Consider the following 23,234-nt stretch of genomic DNA (forward strand, 5'->3'; position numbering starts at 1 on the left):
TTTCTTTGTTTCTGATTACAGCTTTAGAGAAACCTGAGCACCTCCCACTGCTTAGAATCAAAAACTACCTAAAATAAAGATTACTGTAAGTATCAGATAAATGTCAATGCTGAAAATTCTCTTATTTATGATAGAGCATGAACATTTATATGCTTTCTTCTATATCTATATCCAAAACTTTATATTATTTTTAAAAGTGATACTTGAGGCATAGAAAATTAACAACTTTCAGGGCTCTCTAATTGTACAGATTTCTAATATATGCTGACAATAGAATGAGTTGTACTTCCTGTAATAAAACAAGGAGTGTAGGTGAACTGAAATCTTGATATTTCAGAATGGTGAGTACTGCTTTGTTGTACTAGTGATCTGGGCTATGAAAAGTGCTTTCTGACTCCTGCTGTAAGCTCATCGGGTGCAGCTTCCAGAACATTCTTGGGATGTTAACTTCAGCACATATAGGCCTTGTTGTAGATATGTCAGCGATGCAGGAGAGTGAGGCTTACTTTGAGGCACGGTGAGATGTTTGTTTGTCAGAAGAGTCACTGCTTCGGGCAAGGGCATGGGGTGAAGCCAGGCATAGCAGAGCCCTTTGCTGCTGTTCAACACCCCCTCCCCAGGGTTATGTCAGGGAGGCCACGAAGACAGGCTGTGTCTACTGTGCCACTGAGCCCTAACACCCCTTGCATCCCGGCATTCAGAAGCTGCTCCTTCACTGTGTGTTGACTTGATTAGAATCTTGGGGGCATCAATGTGTGTGGCTCCAACCTGGAAGACGAAGAGCCACCAGGGCTTACCTATTCCATAAGGCTGACCCTGCTGAGTGAACGTGGATGGTCCCCACTCTGGACCCCAGTTTTCCCTTCTATAAAATGAAGCCTCGAATTATATGTTCTCTCAACTTTTTCTCTCTCTCTCCTGGCTAAGGAAATATCGTTGTTGAGCTCAAGGATGTCATTCTCCAAGACGTGGTGATTTTGGTGGTGGGGAAATGTGAAAGGGGAATGTGACAGTCCTACCTGTCTCTTTCTCTCCTTTTTATTTCATTCATTCTTTCGTTTTTTTTAAATTGTGTATGAGTGCCCTACAGTTGGGTTTCTGGATGTTGTTCTTTATCAAACAAAAATATACATAAGGCAACCCACTGGTCAGGTATTAGCCAGATTGTTTAACCATGGATAAACATACACATACACAGTTTTTTCCTAAGACATGTCAGTAATATTTTCCATGGTTGTGGATTTTTCTGAGTCACTCTAGTAGAGTGTAAATTTTCAGATTTCAGACAAAGCCAGTAGAAGAAAGTAAAAATTAAATAAAAGAGGAAGAAAAAATAAAGAAATACCACACATACGACTTTCCTGGGACCTCTGAAGGAAGAATACTATCCTTGGATGTGATGGAAGTTGTTGTTTTGTGTTTTTTTTTTTGCGGTACGTGGGCCTCTCACTGTTGTGGCCTCTCCCGTTGTGGAGCACAGGCTCCGGAAGCGCAGGCTCAGCGGCCATGGCTCACGGGCCCAGCCACTCCGCGGCATGTGGGATCTTCCCGGACCGGGGCACGAACCCGCGTCCCCTGCATCGGCAGGCGGACTCTCAACCACTGCGCCACCAGGGAAGCCCAATGGAAGTTTTTTTTTTTTTTAAAAAAAAGGAAACAAAAAGTTGCCACACTTGTTGAATTCAACTAATAATTGTTTATTATAAACAAGGCGATGTCCAATTTTTAACAATTCCTATTCAGATACAAGGGGGAAAAATGCCATTTAGCAGTTTCTTAGACTGGGCTTTTGCTGTGCATACAAAGTGTGGCTAGCATCTTATCACAGAAAATAGAACCCATACCAGGCCTTCCCCTTCTCACATTTGTAAAGATCAAGGCTGAGGGAAATTGTGGCATTGGCTTTGACCCCCAAGATGGAGCCCTAACAGTTTGCCTGAAGTGTTTCAGAGCCTGAAGCCCACCCCTCCTTCTGGAACAGGCTTCAGATCTGTCAGCTTCCTGATAGTGGAGAAACGCAGCAGAACAAAATCTATGCATAGGTCTCTGTGCAGGATGATTTGCCATATTTTTCTTTTGTTCTAAGTGAAGTAAAATGAACATTCAATGTCTGCAGTCAGCTCATCATCTCTCTTTGCTGATGGAGCTCTTGTTTATGGAGAAGTTGGTCTTCTCTGTTAAGGTCTCCTCTCCCCAGGAACTCCCTGGGAGAGCTCCTGCTTCTCTCTACCTTGCATTTCACACCACAGCCAGGGCACGAATCCTGCTGATTCATCTATTTTTGCCCTTTGTCATGTATGGAAAGAAAGGAAGGATGAATGGACGGTCTTTGATTGGCGCCGCTGGTGACGCCCCTCCTGGTCCTCTTCGGAGGGACCCTTTTGGAAAAAAAGCTGGTGAGGCAGCGCGCATGGCCCATGGGCCACCAGAACAGGTATGCTACCTTTGTGCAGCTTCTGTCTCTGCGACTCTGCTGTGTCTTTTCTGAACAGAGCCTGGGAAGTGGGTCCTTATGCTCTGCTGAGCAGTGCAGCTTGGGATGAGCCAGATGCACAGGGGTCTTGGCCAAGAAAGTCACAAGACACTCATCTGGGGTTGGATGATGGACCTTTGTGCTACAGAGTTTTGACAACCATGGAAAAGCTAGGAAAAAGTAGTCTGGGATTTTTAACTTATGCTCCTCCTATTCTATAGAGTTTCTTCCTTTTATTTTCTGGTCCTGTCTTTTTGGTTGAAGTTTAATGACCTTCTTAGATTTGAGAAGCTTGAGCATCAGTTTAAGTTCCTGCTTTATCACCTTGCATTGCTTTTCCAATTATGATGTGTGGATTCTTAAATTTCCCTAAAGAAATGCAAACAGTCTAGCATGATAAAATTCTAGGGTAAACCACAACCTTTAAGTTACTGGTTTCTCATAACCAATTCTCATGCCTAAGTTCTGGAGCAAGTAGTCAGGGTTCCCAGGGCTCCAGAGTATTCAGAAGTTCAGAATAAATGGTTCCTGGGGGGTTCGGCCACAGCAGCAACTGTCTGCTCAACTCATGAGAAGACCCCTCTCTCTAGGACATGGCAACCGCACAACCTACCCCAATATGTGGATACTGGAAAGACAAAGCACAGAAAGCCTTCTATATGTTGGGCTGTGGATTCAGGTAAATGATTCAATCTTCATCCAGCTTCACGTGGCTAGGCAGGGAACTCTGGCCAGTCAGGTTCTCAGTCATGTCTGGCCAGTTAGAATATCAGGTTTCATATCTGTATCTCCAAAATCTCTGAGGTGATGATGTATTTAAAACCCTCTAAAATAAATAAATAAATGCCGGAAATTTTGAAAACATGAATTTGTTCACCCTGGAATAACCCGTATACCTAATTGTTTCTGTACTCGATGGAAAATGTCCACTTTAATGTTTTCATTCGGTGCTGCCTCTGTAGGGCCAGATCTACTCAGTTACAGAAACTCAAGGCAATTTCTTGTCATTGCCTGGCCTGGAGGCTGATGCCTCTCATAAGATGCATGGCTTTGAGAATGGGGTCACTGTAGCTGAGGAAAGGGCTTTCAAAGCAATATTTTCAGTTATGATGTTTAAAGAGGGAGATAAATAAAAATAAATGATAGTCATCACTTAGATTATGAAATAAAATCCAATTTTTCACAATTGCTTAATAATTCAAACAGTTTTCCTTGTTTAACTTTGGGGCCAGCTGAGCTCCATATAGACTTAGTTTTGGTTCCTGACCTCCAGCAGTTTTCAGTTTAAGAATTTCTTAATGAAAATGTTCATTGGAAGTCTCACAAATGCTGGTTTCTATCACTATTTTGCCAAGACAAAATGACCTTGGTCTAGAATGCATTGCATAAGCAGCTTCTACTTTGTGGAATGGTTGGCCATTGTTCAAAAGCAGAATGGTTAGTTGGGCAATGAAATAATACAGTTGAAGTGAAATTGTGACTCAATAAAAAATGTTACATTGATTTCTGTACTGGGATTAATAGAAACCAAAACTAAAATCTGGACTGCAAAACATAAAAATTTAAAAAGTCATAACTTTTATTATCTGTTAATAGCCATTTGTTGGCTATGGTAAATGGAACAACGATGGGACCAAAAATAGCCATGAGAACCCCTTATTCACAGCCTGGCCACAGAGAGAAGAAGAGCTGGTTTAACTGCACGAGTTTGGGGTATTTCCTTGGTCATGTCTTACGTGCCTGTGGCTTCCACATTCCACACTTGTGCCTTCTGGGGTCTGATGGTTTTGGTGTTCCCCTACTTCACACTGGCCTGGCTGTGCTCCTTGCTTTCCTTGCAAACTCAAGGTAGTTTTTCTATTGTCCTTCTCCCTTTGCCTGCTTCTGGGATGACATCATTGGTATTCTTTCATATCTACCATCGGCACCATAAAACCTTCATTTTTGTCTACAGGGTACCATATTCTGTTGATGCTGGTGCTTTCCTATTAACACTTATCATGAGAAGTGAAGAGTCTCATAGTGAGCTCCAGTCACGGTTATACTGTTAGTATTTCCCCGAGGCATGCTTACTATAAGTATGCCCTGTACATTCTTATAGCATACAATTCTTAAATTGTAACTCTTTGGTTTTCAACAGCTTGGTCCGCCTCCACCTTTCCCATTTTCTACACCTTTGTGGAATATCATTTTTCCAGTCTTTAAACATTTAAATAACAAATTCCAAAAATAAAGAATATCTGAGGCAGTTGCCTGATGTGACGACATAGTCAAGCAATCTTTGATTTGGAGAGTGAGTAAGAGGCGGTTTTCTTAGGCTGTGTTAACACACACACACACTGTTTTGTAAACATGCCTTCTCTTTCAAACTTTTAAAAACAAAACTCTTTTTTGTAAAATAAAAATTTAATTTAAAGTGGCTGCTTGTCTTGGAAAGTAGCTGATTGGTCTGCTCCTTTCATTGGCAGCAAGAAGCTTAAGTACTTATCTTAGCTATTTCTATATCATTATTTGACTCCTTATGTTGAAATTAACTATTTTTCAGTCTTTCCCACTAGACTGAGCTCTTTAAGTGTAGGATATAGGTACTCAATAAATATTTGTTGAGTTAGAAACTGAACCTTATGAAATTAAAGACCAGAGCCTTTTTTTGTGGTGGCATTGAAAACAGTGATGACAAAAGTAGTATGGGGTTTGGGTCTTGGTAATAATCTCCGTGACAACATTTCAAGAGGAAAATGGTGCTTTCTTAGTTCCATGGGATGTCATGGTACAGATGAAGTGCCTTTAAACTCATCCTCTGTGGCTACTGTGACCAGGTCCCACACTGGCCAGTCCGAAGTGTTCTGCATTAGGATGTTTATGAGCTCTGTTCTTTCCTTAAGGAGCCAGAGGAAGAGCTATCCATGGAGGACAGCCCCACTGTGGTTAAACTGGACCAGGGTGGAAATCAGGGTCCACCAGTTCGCAAGAGAAGAAGCCTCCCCAAGGCACTTGGCTACATAACTGGTGATATGAAAGAATTTGCCAACTGGCTTAAAGGTATTTACGCTTCCATCCATTGGAACAGTGGCTTTGGGGGAAATGGTTTGCTGGTTCTTCTAGTCATATCTTTAGTTATACTCCCCTACCTTCTATCTATCTCGTTCCTCTCCCTTTTTTAACTTTTTATCTTCTAACCAGCAAACTTCTTCAAATTTTTTTTAATGGAGATAGTGGTCAGGGCCGCAGTCCGGTTGATATCAGAGGAAGGCACCTGGTTCCTCCTTATAATTTCGGTACTTAAAAACTGAAATTTTGGGCTTCCCTGGTGGCACAGTGGTTGGGAGTCCACCTGCCAATGCGGGGGGCGCGAGTTCGTGCCCCGGTCCGGGAGGATCCCGCATGCCACAGAGCGGCTGGGCCCGTGAGCCGTGGCCGCTGGACCTGTGTGTCCGGAGCCCGTGCTCCGCAACGGGAGAGGCCACAGCGGTGAGAGGCCCGCGTACCACAAAAAAAAAAAAAAAAAAAAAACTAAAAAGGGCTTCCCTGGTGGTGCAATGGTTGAGAGTCCGCTGCCGTTGCAGGGGACGTGGGTTCGTGCCCCGGTCCGGGAAGATCCCACATGCCGTGGAGCGGCTGGGCCCGTGAGCCATGGCCGCTGAGCCTGCGGATTCGGAGCCTGTGCTCCGCAGGGGGAGAGGCCACAACAGTGAGAGGTCCGCGTACCGCAAAAAAAAAAAAAAAACCCTGAAATTTTACTATTGGTAATTCATTCCTTTGGCGTATGAATCTGAACCTCTAAGCGTGGTAAATAAGTTCATTCGATGCTTTCTGGAACTGAGATTCTAGTAGGGGCAGTTGGATTGAGAGGAAAGAAACTGGTTGCTTTCAGGGATCTGAAGGTCACTAAGGGGAAAGGGTTCAGAGAAAAAGCTTAAAGGAATATCAAAAATTAGCTTCACCTTCATGAGAGGGGATTTTGCTCAGGGTGGGCCCTGGACTTGGGAAGGAGCCCCATTTGCCTCACTGTTTCCTTAGCTCTGCCCATCTCATCTCTTCCAGACAAACCCCAGGTGCTCCAGTTTGTCGACTGGGTCCTTCGGGGCATATCCCAAGTGGTGTTTGTCAGCAACCCCATCAGCGGAATCCTGTTTCTGGTGGGACTCCTGGTCCAGAACCCCTGGTGGGCGCTCAGTGGCTGCGTGGGAACTGTGGTCTCCACCCTGACAGCCCTGTTACTCGGTCAGGACAGGTAGGCGCGTCCCTCCAAGCCTCCGCTTCTTGCTTCTTAGAGCACAGGAGCCAACCAGTTACTCTGGGCCGCACCCTTCCCAGGAGAAACAACCTTTATTCCACAGAATGCTTTATATGTGCCTTTAGTCAGAGGTCAGGAAATCATTTATAGCCTCTTATTTGTGGTACCTGAATAAGCGGCCAGTCTGAATGATGCCAGATCCTCCTGGCACTACATGGTAACCAGAACAAAGCTATAAGTAATTCCCAGGGTAGGGTCCAAAGGGATCTGCTTTAATGATTGATCAATTATTTATCATCAGCATTTTTTTTATTTGCAAAAAATGAATATGGGCTCAAGAAAAGTTTTAGTGGCTTAAAAATCCCACTAATCCCATTATATCTTATTTCCATGCTTAGCTTAGTAAATTCATTCTTCATGGACAGTGTGCAAAGATTAGCTCAGCTTCCAGAGAGACAAATGGACATAAATTCCAAGTAAGCAAGTTCTGACTTAAGTAATGTTAGTGTGTCTTCTGAACTATGTGTTAGGCTAAAAATAGTGTGTACTTCATAAACTATCTGCCACTGAAGAATTGATGAGCTGACTCCTACCATGGGAGGAGATGGCTCCTGCCTGACCAGTTCCTTCAGGGAGGTTGCTGGTCTTCTAGGTGTCCCGGATCCATGCATCATCCCCAGTGGATGGTAATTATACAGCTAAGCTCCTGTAAACTGCCTAAGGGGCTTCTCAGGGAGAGAGTCCGAAAATGCTCCACTTTCCTATCAGGTCCAAGGAGCCTGACTTGTTCTCTATGGAGGGTGATTTTGTACTTGAGGTCAAATTCTGTTCTAATGCACATCAAGAAACAATCTGTCCAGTTTGGAGGTGTGGTCCAGGATTGTATCATATCAAATCTTCTTCATTGTTTTGCCCCAGTAGAAGTTGACCCATTGTCCTTATCAAGTATGGTTTAAAACAGGGGTCCCCAACACCCCCTGTTAGGAACCGGACCACACAGCAGGAGGTGGGTAGCGGGCTAGCAAGCAAAGCTTCATCTGCCGCTCCCCGTCGCCTGAAGCATCCCCCCCCAACCCAGTCCGTGGAAAAATTGTCTTCCATGAAACCGGTCCCTGGTGCCAAAAACGTTGGGGACCAATGGTTTAAAAGACCAGCCATCTTTACATGTGTTAGTTTTCAGATCTCTTTTACTCCCCTCGGTCCTAAAGGGCACATGGAAAAGGTAATCCTCTGCTTTAAGTGAATACACATCTTCCTCTTGCTGAAACTATGGCATTCCACAACATGTAGGCATTGCAGTTAATTTTTTGTTGATCAAACTCAAGCCTTAAATCTGAAAGTCAGTTGCTGAGAGCACAAGCCTTGCATAGCTTCCCACTGCCATCAGGTATGGCCTCAATTATCATTTCCTGGGTTAAACCAATACAAGTCGCATCACCTGCCACATATCCTGAAGGATTATTTAAGGGAGACAAAGGGCTTTTGAGCGCGAAGTCTCACCTCTAATACTCTTGCCCAGATGAATATCACCCTGCTGTTGAACTGGCGCCTCCTGCTAAAGTGACAAACAGGCCAGGAGAAGCTTTCACACCATCCTGTACTGCCCTGTAGCGTGACTCATTGCTACATCACCTCCCCCTCAGGCCCTGTGTTCAACCTCGCCCATCCACTTCACCATCTGCAAACCTGTGACTCCTACAGACTTCATCCTTGAATGCTGGGTACCTTCAAGGTGCCAATTCTCAGAGCCCTGGAGGGTCTGGCTTGTCAGCCCCGGGGCTTATTCTATAGAAATCATTCCATTTCTCACTTGGAGCGTCTTGTCCCCAAATATGAAATGGGAACCATTTTGGCCAGGAGTAGAAACTTACCCAGGACAACATTTAGAAGTGAGGTTAAATGCTGGGAAGCAAAAAGGACCCAAGAAAGAATTAGGTGCTAAATATGCACATAATTAAATGGAGTAATTTGCCAAGTAAAAGTAGTTGTTTTTCTTTGCAATAACTTGGAAATGTATATCTGGAGACAACAAAATGGAAGCACAGGCAAATGAAAATATACGCTAAGTTGGAAGATCTGTGTTTATAAGATCAAAGACACCATGGAAGTAAATTTACATTTTAAGAATCTTACATCTCTCACCAAGAAAATCAGACTTAGGAAACAGTTTCACATCAAAGCTCTATTCAAGTCAGAGGTCCTAATGACTTAAAAGAAATAATAACTTTTGGAACAAAAGGGTAAAAGGAAGCAGAATAGGTTGGATTGCTGATTTCCCTTTCCTCCTCTAGATGCTGGAATTCTATCTTTAGCTATGACACCTCAATAGGGGTTGTTCTATGTGCACATTTGCATTTTATCTATGTATATTTTACTTTTTCATGCTTTTATTTGTATTTGGCTTCTACAGACTTTGCAATAAAATCCTAAATATAATCTCATTTTCAAATGTAAATATTATCTGGAAGTTATAAGTGTCATTTATGTGCACATCCAGCCAACATCCTCCTGGAAGCTGTCCAAGCTGTGCCTTTTGCCCACAGGTCCGCCATTGCAGCAGGGCTCCAGGGCTACAATGCCACCCTGGTGGGAATCCTTATGGCTGTCTTTTCAGACAAGGGAGACTATTTCTGGTGGCTATTATTCCCTGTGTCTGCTATGTCCATGACTTGGTAAGTTGTACCTGGTTTTCGAAATGCCTTTTTGAAAAAATGTATAGGGGGAGGAGGCAAGGGGGGAAGTTATTATTTAGGGAGTATAGAGTTTCTGTTTTGCAAAATGAAAAATGTTCTGTGAATGGATGGCGGTAATAGTTGTACAAAAATGTGAATGTACTTAACGCTGCTAAACTGAATGCTTTAAAGTGGTTTAAATGGTAAATTTTATGTTATGTATATAAAACAATTTTTAGAAAAATATATTTTTAAATTTAGATTCAGGATATGTCTATTGGAAACATTCAAACACACCGATGCGTGTGGCCTCCACACACACCTCACAGCCACCCCCCCACACACAAGATTCTGATGTAATTGGTCTGGGGTGTTTCCAGGGCATTGGGAGTTTGAAGGCTCCCAGGAGGTTCTAAAGTACAACCAAAGTTGAGAACCACTCCCCACATCAGTGGTCCTCAAACATGCACACTATCGGGCTCACCTGTTAAAACACGGACTGCTGCTCCCCCCCCACAGGCTTCCTGATTCAGTCCATCTGGGGCAGGGCCTCAGAATCTGCATCTCTAACAACTTCCCAGATGATGCTGATGTGGCTGATCCAGGGACCTCACTGAGAACCCCTGTGCCTGTGTGAACTCCCCTTAATACCTGCCCCTGTCCCCTTCAAAATAATTCTTTACTAAATTTGATTCCTTTTTTAACCCTAAATCCTTCAAACTAGTTTCTACGTTGACACTGTCTTAAATCCTTTTTTTCTTTTTTGAAAACAAACATTTCCTTCTTACCATGGTATATTCAGAATATAAAATACTAGGATCCATACAAATGATACATGTAGCCCACTATGGACAGTGTGCCCACTCTGGCTGCAGCACAGATGTGTGGAGGAGAACCTGCCGGCACGGCCAACCTGCTCAGGAGGGACTTCCCACCTATTCTTAAGATAAGGCTCAAGGGCAAGAGGAATCACCTGCACATGGTCACTCACCCTCTCCCCCAATTCCGGAAACCTGGGATTCTGACCTTAAAGTGAAGGCTCCTTGATTGGATCAACAAGTGAGGGAACAAAATGGGCCCAGAGACCATATAATCCAATCTCCCAGTTTACAGATGAGGGAACTGAAAGTACATCCCTGCCCTCGACCACACAGTTCAACTGCTCAAGGACTTAGAACTCTGCCCTGCTGAGTGTAAGATCCCTTTCCTCCAGTCCACACCACCTGCATCCTTCCTGGGACCCTTGTTTTTCTTTTTCAAGACTAAATATACTAAGACTCGTGGAGATGGTATACAAGTTCAAGATCAAGTTTGCCTCTGGTGGGGAGGGAGGTGCATATGATCAAGTAGGTTACAGAAGGGGCTTTAACTGTTTAGACAATATTTTTTTCAGATGTCTTAAATACTTCAAAAATATTTTTAAAACCTAGATTTATGACTCACTGTGAGCAAACCCAGAGCATAATTTTCCACAAGCCAAATAAGCTGAGAGTTTATTTTTGACTGAATGTAAGAATTATTCTATGACAGGATTTATTCCAGGTGTGTTTGGGTTTGGGTTTTTTTTTTTTTTTTTTCCTGGGAAAAGTTTGGTCATACAACATTTTAGGGACATATTTGCCAATGAAACAAAGCCCCTCCATAGTATAGAGATTCAGTTCGTCAACCTGGCTTCCATTCCAGGGCATTGGGAGTTTGGAAGGCTTCACGTGCATATTCTTCCATTCTGTTCTGTTGTTGTTTTCAGTCCAATTTTCTCAAGTGCGTTGAACTCCGTGTTCTGCAAATGGGACCTCCCTGTCTTCACTCTGCCCTTCAACATGGCGTTGTCAATGTACCTTTCTGCCACGGGACATTACAATCCATTTTTCCCAAGCAAATTGTTCACACCTGTAACCTCAGTTCCCAATGTCACCTGGTCTGACCTCAGTGCCCTGCAGGTAAGATACACTATCTTCTTACACCCCCTCCCCCCAACCCCACCCCCGCCACTGGCTCTGGAAGACACCCCGTGTCCTCCTGGTTAATTATTCATGGGCATCAGAAGCCTATAGAGACTCAGCACTGGGGGGACCTTGCCACCTTCCTCTTTTTTTTTAAGAATTTTTTTTTTAAATATGTATTTGGCTGCGCCAGGTCTTAGTTGCCGCACGCGGGATCTTCGTTGCTGCATGCGGCATCTAGTTCCCTTACCAGGGATCACACCCAGGCCGCCTGCACTGGGAGAGCAGAGTCTTAACCACTGGACCACCAGGAAGTCCTTTAACGCCTTCGTCTTGCTGTCTAAATGCTTATTTGTTCTCCTCCAAAGCTTTGGGCTCTAAGGGATTTTTTAAATGACTATTTGGTCAAAGCTAACTTTTCTTCCTCTTTTCCTAAAATCTGCAGTGCTAACTCCAGAATATATCCCCACTGAAATTCAGACACTGTTTCAAACTTGGCCCTTATTTGTGGGGTATGGTGGAGGCCAGCCCTTGAGGCAGGGGCCTCCAGCCTGGTGTTAAGTCCCCCCTGACCTGCCTCCTCCAATCAAAAGAACTGGCTGCTTACTGTTAGATCCTGTGGCAGAACCTCTCTATTCTGCTTTTTCTTACGGTGGATCTCATAGAATACGTACAGTAATTCAGATTTCTCAGGCTTTGGAGGCATAAGAATCACTGTTTTTTAAATACTTAATACAAGCTCCATCTCGACTCCCTAAATCATAATCATCGGGGTGGAGCCTAGGAGCCTGTATTAACAAACTCCCCAAATAATAGTGACAAGGGCCGGAGTTTGAGAACCACTATCCTAGGATGTGTGCTGTGTATTTCATTACAGTTGTGCATAGAGAGAGCACTATTTTTAAAAGCCTGGTTAACCCAAATCAAATTCCAGCTCTTTGTATTGGTGTTTATTTAATAAATCTGTTTAAGGTTTCTTGATTATTTAAAAAAAGAAAAAGAAAACACTTGAAATCAGAAGAAAACCAACCTTACCTTTTTTAGGGTGCAAGAGACTGGTTTTTCTGCTATCAGGTTGTAAAATACCTTTTGTTGTCCTCTTTGCTGAGCAGTCAAAACATGTGAGGAGTTCAAGTAGCCTTTTATTTAGCTTCTTGCCCAGAAAATGAATGGGAGCATTTGGAAATAACTCAGAAGGAAAATTAAAAAAATGTATCAGAACTGCCCATGAAAAAATAGCATTAGTTAAACTATCTAAAACTGCCCTATCTAATACAGTAGCTATTTTATTTTAAATGTAAACATAATTAACATTAAATAAAATTTAAAATTTACTTCTTTAGCCTCACTAGCCACATTTCAGGTGCTGAATAATTGCACGTATTGGACAGCAGAGATACAGAATATTCCATCACCACAGAAAGTGCTAGTGGACAGTGCTGACATGGGGAAGGGGGGTCTTGTCCTTCTCCTCACTCTGAACTACCTCTCCAACATCAGCATACTTATTTCCCATCTCATCAACTCCCCATTTCCCTGGCTACCTGAGGGATAGTTCTGCTGTCCAGTTCTGCGATAAAAGACCACACGGTCTTTGCCTGTGTCAAGTTCCCTTGTCTACAAGAAACAGGAAATGATCCTGTGTAGATGTGAAGATCCAGCATGGGCTGGAAGAATTTAGGCCCATCTTAGGTTAGAATCAAGCTCACATTATGATCCTGTGCCCTGAGCAAGGACCAGACTAGCATCAGAAACCAGCATTGGATCCAGCCTAATTCATGGAAGGAGTGGACACTTCCTCGTGCCAAAGCTGGCCTCCCTGCATCAGTCACTGCCTCCCAAAGGTCCTTGCCAAAAGGTGGAAGGAGTGAGATGGGAGGTGGGGAGGGCCCCTTTCAGTGATAGCCTTGGTCAAAACAGAACTAACACAACTAATTATGCTTATCCTAGCCCTACCAGAAGTGTTGTTATAAGGAATTATCATTTGTTAGCTTGAATCAAACCCTATACCTTGTTCCTAAGAACTGCCACTCTGTGAACACATTACCTGAATTCGGAACTCAGCCAGAGAGCTAGAATTGTGATATTTACATGTATTTTTGTGTTCTGAGGACTGGCAGTTGTTGATAACTGGAATAAGCTAAGGTTATCTTGGTTTAAATTAATACAAGCTCTCTAAAAATATATATATAATGAAAAATAAAAAGAAATAAAAAGAATTTTTAATTTAAAAAATTTTTAATAAAAATAAAAAACATTAAGAGTAAATAAATAAATATAAGTTTTAAAAAACAAAAAATAAAGTAAAATTAATTAACTAATACATGTTCTTATTAACAATAGAAGTGTAAATATGATCCTGACTCATGAACCTGCCAATAATTGCTTCTGAGTTGTGGATAGGATAACCCAACTTTGGGTCTCTGGCCTTAGTACTAATACCTAAATTACGTGGGAGTAATAATACTTGTATTGACCATAGAGATGCAGTGATTTATTGGCCTCAGAACTGATGGAGAGTTGAAAGCAATAGAAGTGTAAGCTGTGGTCCCTGCCATCCTCACTGGGAGGCATGGCCGATCCTCACAGGATCAGTTAGGGGCAGTGACACAGCACTGGGAGCTTATCAGTGACCAAAGCCAGGTGTCAGTGCAAGCAATAGAGCCAGTGAGTGAAGGGTCTGGGAAAGGCGTGCTCAGCATGCAGCAGGGAAGGGCTGGTGTATCTCTGGGGATAAAGCAGAAGAATGACTGAGATTTTTCCATAGAGAGAGAGAGAATTTTAAAAATTAGTAGCACTGATCTTGAAAGATAAGATACGCTAAATCTAAAATGACATCGCATTGTGTTTGTGGGTGCCCTATGAGTTTCTGTACAGTAGTTTTAATGATCGCATTTTCTAAATTGTTTCTGCAGTTACTGAAGTCCCTGCCCGTGGGTGTTGGTCAGATATATGGCTGTGATAATCCGTGGACAGGGGGCATCTTCCTAGGCGCCATCCTCCTCTCCTCTCCACTCATGTGCCTACATGCTGCGATCGGGTCGTTGCTGGGGATGGCAGCAGGTGAGTGTAAGACTTGTTACCGGATACTGAGCACCTCCTCTGCTTCATCCATTGTCTCAGGCATCTTCTATATCCCAGACTTTTCTTGAAGGTCTGCTTCCAAGGGACCAGTGGGAGTTCTCGGATGACTTCCCCACCCCCAGCCTCCTTCCAGAGCATCCTGCATTTAGTCCAAAGTTCTGACTCCTCCTGTCTTGCCTAATAGGACTCAGTCTTTCAGCTCCATTTGAGAACATCTACTTTGGACTCTGGGGTTTCAACAGCTCTCTAACCTGCATTGCAATTGGAGGAATGTTCATGGCGCTCACCTGGCAAACCCACCTCCTGGCTCTTGCCTGCGGTGAGTATCCTGTGCATCTGGGGAATGGTTGCTTATGATTATGGGATCAACATCAACGACAAACCGTCAGAAAGGACAGTGTGAGAAACTAGAGCAGGAGTTCTAGTTTGAGTCCCCTGCTATATGCTGAGGGTGGGACCAGGGCAACTGGCCTCCCCTCTCTGGGAGGATTTGGGTCTGCTCTGTCTACCTCGTTACTCATTTTGAAGATGAGAGAACCATTTTACAATATGTGTATGTTGAGGGATAGAAACTTGACTTGTCCTATGTTCTTCATACTAATTGTTTGACCCAAGAAACTAAAAGGAAAAAAGCTAAGTATAGAGTCGGTTCCCCTGGTGAATCAGGTGGTATTAAAGGGCCCTTAGAGAATCACCTTAATCTGGCTGTTCTCAAAAATGAAGCAAACATCAGAATCACCTGGAAACCTTGTTAAAACCCAGATTGCTGGGTCTCACCCCCCGTCACTGACTCATTGTTAGAGGTAGGGGGAGGAGTTTGCATTTTTAACAAGGTGCCAGGTGGTGCTGATGCTGTAGCTCTGGGGACCACATTTTGAGAACTGCTATATTAATCCTTTCTAAACTCTGTTTTCTAGCCAGACTCAGCCTCTGGGAGCTAGAAAGGGTTCTGGAGATCTCCACTCCATCCTTCTCATTTTACTGTTGGGGTTCTACATAAGGGCAGAGAGAGAAAGTGACACACTGAAAGGCATCCATTAGGGGTAAATATAAGTCCAGAATCCACATTTGCTAACAACTTCCAGAGTGACACCCACTACACTACTCTCCTTCCCTTTAGGCATTTAGGTGAAAACAGACCTCAAGTGTTTTGGATTTGAAAAGCTACCATGGATTTCTCTGGCCATTGGAAGGGGAGCTTATTCACTTATAGCTTCTGGCATCCCTAATTCAACACAAATAAAAGTGTGTAAGATAATGTGCTAGAATGAAGGAAATGACACTTCCTTGGGGACAAAGGGGTGGAGGGCTATTGGAACATGCAGAAACTTTTGTAATCTCATGGGAATATTTGTCTAGAGTCATTTTATCACCAGATTAATCAATCCAGCCATTATTAAAGTAGTGGGCTACATGTCAGGCAGGATTTAGAGTGAGTTCCTGCATTGGGCAGGACATGGGATGGAACCAAGGATTTCTAAGGCCTAATCCAATTTTGATTGTCTGATGCTGTAGGAAGATTAACAAAACTCAGGTTGCTGTGGTGTTGCCATTCATTTTGTCAATTTCTTTATAGTTACATAACTATTTCACCTAATAGTCCTGTCAAAATTTTTGCTCATTTTCCCATACTTGTTTAAAGCTTAGGGCAAAGGAGAAGGGTAGAAACAGATTATGTGGCCTCCTGACCTCACCTGGGTTAGACTCTTTATTCTGAGGTTGGTTTGAGGTTTCAAACCTTTATTTTTTCTGTATTGGCAGTAGCAGCAAATATGTATTAAACACTCATGGTACAACCCAGACAGTACAAGGAAGAGCTAGAGGTTCAGAAGCTTTAGATCCCAGGTGGTTTTCTGTACAGAGAACAGAAGCCAGGTGAGTAAGAGAGAGAAGCCCACAGAGGCCACAAGGTGCAGAGCCAGGAAACACCTACAGTGCAGAGTGAGTCCCTGGGGGAACATTATAGTTCAGAATCACTAAAAAGCACCTCCTAGAAAGGGTGGCTTTTCTGTAAGTCCTAAAAAGTAAGAGGAGGAATTCCAGTTAGTAGAAAGCATGGTCTGGGCCAGCATAGGGACAGTCTGAGCACATCCTTAAAGATAAGCAGAAACTGTTTTGGTCACAGGAGTTGTTGATAAGGTCTGTGAAGGTCTCTTCACAGACTATGGGAAAGGAAAAGCCAAAGATGTTTACAGATGTGTGTTTCCCAAAGCTGTGATATTATCATTATTTTCTTTCTATACTTCTATAGCTGTACAGGCCTATTGTACCAAACAAAACAAACAAAAATTCAATCAATACAGAAGAGTATAAAGCAGAAAATGAAAACACTCCATCCTACTCCCTAGATGGAACTTTCTTGCCTCCTTATAAGGACCCTGTGATCACATTGGGTCAACCTGGCTAACCCAGGATAATCCTCCATCTCAAGATCTTTAACTTAATCACAAGTGCAAAGTCCCTTTTGCCATGTAAGGTAACATATTCACAAGTTCTGGGAATCAGGACATGGACGTCTTTGGGGGCCTTTATTCTGCCTATCACATCTCCCTTCCTTTGGATAGATCAGATTTTCATTAGTAGTAGAGCATACTGGTCAAGTCAGTATATTGAATTAGTTAAGAGCCCAGACCCTCCCTGGTGCCCAAATCCCAGCTCTGCCTATTTTAATTTCAATAGATGCCAAATGCACCCCACAAAGGCCATACCAATTTCCCCTGCCACTGACAGTATATGAGAGTGCCTGTTTCATCCACACTGGGCACTGTCAGTCTTTTTCATCTTTGGGCATAAAGTTTTGAGACAGACCTCTAGTCCCTCTTATAAAGCAAATCTCACTGTAAACTCACACAGCAAGTTTATGCTTGCCCATATCACCCCGATACTGCCAAACAAAAGATCAACCTTGTCAGCCAAGGTAAATAAATAGCAGACATTTATCACAGAGGTGCTCTTTTATTAGCTCCTATGGCTTTATCGGAAAGAGGACTTCGGAGTCACTGATAGAGCCTGGTAAAGCTGCCTTCCCTGTGTCCCTAAGCCAGAAACTGCATGGCCAGGGGACTCCTCAATTTTGTTATGTTATCAGTGCAAACTGTAAACACATTTTGTATCTCTTCTTACAGGTTGGGTTATCATAGTAGGACTCATACATGGTGGTCTGTGGGGAGGGAAGTTGTCTATGAAGACCTAGGATCCAGTCCTCCCTTCCACACTCAAAGGCCTTTTCTCTCCCTCAGCTACTCAGAACGCTGTCAGGGTCATCACCTCCAAACCATGGTGTACAGAACTTCACCTCTAATGTAAGGCTTTCCCAGCCCAATCCAGCTAGTGTTAAGTGGTGGGCAGCAACTGTTAGACAATCTGATGCTCTTACTATAGAAAGAAAAGCAACAGGGAATTGAAAGAGCATTACAATATGAGACTCGAGCACCAAAAGTGCGTTAATAGGTAGTAAGCTATTGAGCTTCTAGGAGAGAAATAAGGTCTCATGTGCTCAAGGGAGTGTCATAGAAAAGCTGGTACTCAGGAGAGAAGGGACAGAGTGTCCCGTGTGCTTAGCCAATGGCCAGTGAATATTTCTTGAATGAGTGAATGAATGAATGAACTAAATGGGGGGGAAAAGAATGAAATTATCAAAGCCAAGCAGAGAAAATCTTCCAACCCTTCTGCTCAGCAGTACTTCCAACCCATGGTGACAGAGATGAGTTTACAGCTGCTGTTTGTGAAAATATATGATTTCATTTGAGATTCATTACCTCCCTGTAAGACATCTCTTCAAGTTGCCTTTTTACAGATGATGAAACTAGATTCCTAGTTCAGTGATGTGTTGCACAGCAAACAAAATTGCAGAACTGGGATTTGAAGCCCAGATCATTTCCACATATGAGTCTTTCCCATTAGCATGAGACAATTCAGATGTGAAAGAATTAGGTATACTGTTGAACAAAAAATATCAGGATAAAAATATAAAATATCAATAAAAGGATGGAAGTCTATAGTAAAGTAAAGGAGGGTCATAAGGTCCCTCCCGCCACTGCTGCCCAACTCCCCAGAGTAGCAGATGTGATTTCTCGATGGACTTGAGGACCAGCTGATGAGTGTGTCTAACACTGAGTGTTGCTGGCCCAAGTGACCATGTGGCCATCATAAGAAGGCTATTCTTCAGGCCGCCTCTGTGAAACCTAAGGGCTTCTGCGAGCCCCCTTGGGGCCAGGAATTGAGTTAGCTAGTTGAGATCTTTGTTTTTGTTGTTTTACATTGAAAGTCATACATATAACTCAAATTACCTATTCTAATTTGTGCTCAAAGTAAATAAAAACAGGATGTTAATTAATTCATTGACCTGTATGCCCACCTTAATGGTATTTGGGAAAATGTTATTATGGGGAGGAATCCTGAGTTACTACATATATATATATATATATATATATATATATATATATATATATATATATATATATATATATATATGTATGTATACTATGATTTTTTGGAACTGTGAATTCGAACCAGTGATCTGAGAATCCCAGATGCCATGAGATTGTATGCTGTCTCAAGGAACATTCATAAGTTTAATTTTAATTATTATGCTTGGATAAAATAATGGGGAAGTTTATTTACTGTGGAAGGCTTTTCCTTAAGTATTATCAATAATAACAACAAAATAGTACCACAGAAAAGCTACCTTTATTGAGTACTTACTGTGTGCTAAGTCCAAGCATTATCTTCTTCACACTCACACCAACCCGTGAGGGAGAGATTCCTATTACCTCCTTGTACAGGTGAGGAAATGGGGACTTTGAGAGGAGGCACCAAGTTCCTACAGGGTGGAGGCTGGATTTGAACCCAGAGCCACTGACTCTAAGCTCATACCTGTAACCAGGATGCTGGGCTCACTGGTGAAACGCACAAGTTTACATTCCAGGGATTTATACCTAAAGGCAGTCTTTCCTGTAATGAAAAGTGCACCTACCAAGCATTCTTCTTTCCTTTATTTTTTTCTTTTTTCTTTTTTTGTAGCCCTGTTCACTGCCTACGTTGGAGCCAGCGTGTCCAACCTGATGGCTGTGGTGAGTTTGCTTTCATCTCATTTTCTCATCAGTGTGATCGATCAGTTTTCAATGATATGGAAGTCCTCCTGAAGTCCACCTCGGTGGCATCCCGGGGCAGGTTCCATGACAGACAGCCACTACTGTCTATCTGCCAGACTCACCTGTCCTCACGTACCCTCCAGCATCACAGTAAACCTTAGTCCAAAGTACAATCACCGGGCTTGCTAAAAATATCAGATTGTTTGATTTAAAGAAGTGAAACTTAGGGTGTATAGTATATTATCAAGTTCATACTTTAACTCTGAGTGTCAAGAAGTTGACTTTAGAATATCTTTCACTTAAACAGAAAACTGGGACTGTGTATTAGTTGATAAATAAGAAAAGGGAGGAAAAGGATAGTTGGTTAAAGACCCAGATTTTTTTTTAATTAAGCCAACAGTTTTCCATGCCCCTTATCTGTTTTTAATCCCCAGTCAGTCATCAGTAAGACTTTTTTAGACCCATGTCCTGGCTGAATTTTTTTTAAAATAAATAAATTTATTTATTTATTTTTGGCTTCATTGGGTCTTCGTTGCTGTGTGCGGGCTTTCTCTAGTTGCAGCATGCAGGCTTTCCATTGCGGTGGCTTCTCTTGTTGCAGAGCACGGGGTCTAGGTGCGCAGGCTTTGGTAGTTGCGGCATATGGGCTCAGTAGTTGTGGCTCGTGGGCTCTAGAGCACAGGCTCAATAGTTATGGTGCACGGGCTTAGTTGCTCCACAGCATGTGGGATCTTCCCGGACCAGGACTCAAACCTGTGTCCCCTGCATTGGCAGATGGATTCTTAACCACTGCACCACCAGAGAAGTCCCTGGCTGAATTATTTAGTAGCCAAAATGGTTGCCCATTAAGAGCCTCCTGCTACTCTCTCCTTCCTTTGACTTTGTCCTTCCCCTACCCTGAGGAGCCCAGTATCCCCAGAGTATTCTGGGGTCCCCCACCTCTCAGTGCTCTTCCTCACCGACCACTGCACGTGACGCAGGACTGGTTCATGATAACTCTATCCATGTAGATGTGGTCATGGCTGCCACTGGGTTAGGACAGCATCTAGCCCTCTCAACAGCAGCTTCGAGAGCTTACCTGGGAGGGTCCTTCTGGAGAAACAGTATCTTTATGGTGGAATGTCAAAGCCCTGTTACAGGCATGATGGCATGCCTTAGAGCTTGTGGGGCCCTTCACATCCCAACAAAGGTTCACAGACCTTGGCCTGTGGGCCAGAATTAGGCAGGCTGTGAAACAGAGTCAGTTAGGGAGATTTTGAAAAATGCAGATCCTCAGGCCCTGTCCCTTGGCATTTCTGGTAGAGTAGATCTTGTATGATGCCTAGGCATCTGTGTTTTTTTTAAACTCTTCCAGATGTGATGTGAAGTCAGGTTTGTGTACCATGATACCCTGGGGGTCCATGTATAGGGCCAAACCCAACCAAGTACATGGTGTGCTCAGAATTGCGTGAATTGCCATGGACGCACAGAAGGAAGAGCTACCATCAAGGAGCTTACAGTCTTTTTGAGAGATGGAACAAAAAGAAGTAAAGCAAGTAGAGACCAAGACCTAGTCTGGGTAGAGGTCAAGGGGAGAGAGGGCTGAACTAATCAAAAATGGCTTTGTGGACCTAATGAGTGGTCAGGAGCCATTGGTGGAGAAGTGTCATCTCTGGGAGCAAGGTGTCATGTTTGCACATCCGGTGTAGGAAGTCTGACTGTATGAGAGGGAGGGAAAGACATGCATCAACCCTAAGGAATGCATGCTGACATTTCAGCTGCAGAATGCCCTGAGATCTTAGACTCAGTCTCTACAGGGACAAGCAGAGTCCAGAGCAGTGCCCCCAGCGAGTCATCCCCTGAGCTGAATGACAGTGGAGTGAAGCGTGGTCCCTTTGAGATCCTTCGACAGGATCTCAAAGGAACATGTGACTTGTCTCTTTTGCTCCCAGGTCGGATTGCCATCTTGTACCTGGCCCTTCTGTTTGGCGACACTACTGTTCCTCCTGCTGACCACGAAAAACCCCAACATTTATAAGATGCCCCTCAGTAAAGTCACTTATCCTGAAGAAAACCGCATCTTCTACCTACAAGCCAAGAAAAGGATGGTCGAAAGCCCTTTGTGAATGCAACCCCCATCCACAGCCATGGTCACAAGTCATTTCTGACTAACTGCCCCAGTTGACTTCAAGGGTCTCAAAACTGTTGTTTTTCCTAGTAACAAATTTTATACTAAGCCATCAGCGATCTGTTCTTTTGCTCATTTTGTATTTTTCTTTCAGACTCCAAAACTTGCCCAAACAAGTGACAAGACACATTAAGGTGATGTGTTCTGACTATGGAATTTTAAACCCCAGTGGGGCATTGGCACTGAGACTGTACTGTATTTATAAAGTCAGAATGGTCCACCAGAAAGAGGAAGTAAGACCAAAGCTAATTATTGATATTTATTGATATTCTTGGTGTTTGGTTGCACATGATGTTAACAGTATTAAAAAATTAATCTCTATAAACCAACTAACCCTTAAGTGAATGGAATTCAGAGTCACAAAATCAAAGTCAACCCAGAATTCTCAGATAAGCCATTTGGCTTATTTAAAATCAATGCAAGTTACACATTATGGCAGTGGTCAACATCGCAGGGCCCGTCACTGAGCTCTTTCCCCAGCTCCTCAGCAGAACCGCCTCCATGCTGTCCCATGTGTGTGACATTCTCTTACAGGAGATGGTCGGTTTGTTTCAGGCTGGCAGAGCTGCAGGAGGGAGAATGGGATCCCATCCTTCAAAATTATTCTGTATTGTCACTTTTCTTGGATATGGCAAAGGATTTTTTAGGTAGTTTATTATCTTTTTTTAAGGAGAATATATTTGTTTTCAATGAGGTAAAATAAGAGAAGTTCCTGGCTTTACCAGTTCCTAGGTATTAAAAAAAGTTACGGGCTTCCCTGGTGGCGCAGTGGTTGAGAGGCCGCCTGCCAATGCAGGGGACGTGGGTTCGTGCCCCGGTCCAGGAAGATCCCACATGCCGCGGAGCGGCTGGGCCCATGAGCCATGGCTGCTGAGCCTGCATGTCCGGAGCCTGTGCTGCGCAATGGGAGAAGCCACAACAGTGAGAGGCCTGCGTACCGCAAAAAAAAAAAAAAAAAAAAAAAAAGTTATATTTTTCTAAAATACTCAGCATAGCTATTTTTACTTTAATCCACCAAAACTGACTTTGTAAATGCCACAAAAGCAGAGAATCGAATACCAAATCATCAACATCCAAGGGCTCTTTAAAGTCACATTTTCAGTTCATTTAAGGATGTCGTATATTATAAAGACTGAAAGTTAATGCCAGATTGCTTTTGGGTGTTTAGAAGTTGTTTAATTCTTTTTAAAAAAAATCACTATTTTCTGCACACTTACAATATTCTCACTCAGAAACCAATGGTATTTGAACCATCAAAAAGAAATACAGGTAGGGGGCTTCCCTGGTGGCACAGCGGTTAAGAATCCACCTGCCAGTGCAGGGGACACGGGTTCAAGCATTGACCCGGGAAGATCCCACATGCCGTGGAGCAACTAAGCCTGTGTGCCATAACTACTGAGCCCATGTGCCACAACTACTAAAGCCTGCACACCTAGAGCCCATGCTCCACAACAAGAGATGCCACCACAATAAGCCCACGCACTAAAACGAAGAGTAGCCCCTGCTGACTGCAACCAGAGAAAGCCCGTGTGCAGCAACAAAGACCCAACGCAGCCAAAAATAAA

The 23,234-nt window shown here is 43.2% G+C and overlaps 1 protein-coding gene across 2 annotated transcripts; it reads left to right on the forward strand.

Moving 5' to 3' along the window:
• Positions 1-21: 21 nt before the first annotated feature.
• SLC14A1 (solute carrier family 14 member 1 (Kidd blood group)) lies at positions 22-22,742 on the forward strand (the record flags this gene model as incomplete). Of its 2 annotated transcripts, none has more annotated exons than XM_081252238.1 (9): positions 22-85; positions 2,310-2,434; positions 5,359-5,515; positions 6,518-6,707; positions 9,254-9,382; positions 11,130-11,322; positions 14,241-14,388; positions 14,594-14,728; positions 19,432-19,823. In XM_081252238.1, the coding sequence occupies 8 exons, from the start codon at positions 2,315-2,317 to the stop codon at positions 19,551-19,553; spliced, it is 1,194 nt and encodes a 397-aa protein (XP_081108364.1). In that variant the 3' UTR covers positions 19,554-19,823. The 2 variants fall into 2 exon arrangements, with proteins under 2 accessions (XP_081108364.1, XP_081108363.1); XM_081252237.1 differs by lacking the exon at positions 22-85 and adding an exon at positions 21,434-22,742 and having other exon boundaries at positions 2,294-2,434; positions 19,432-19,481.
• Positions 22,743-23,234: the final 492 nt, after the last annotated feature.

Source organism: Mesoplodon bidens, assembly GCF_964165515.1.
Source record: "Mesoplodon bidens genome assembly, chromosome: 13".
NCBI classification, from domain to species: Eukaryota; Metazoa; Chordata; class Mammalia; order Artiodactyla; family Ziphiidae; genus Mesoplodon; species Mesoplodon bidens.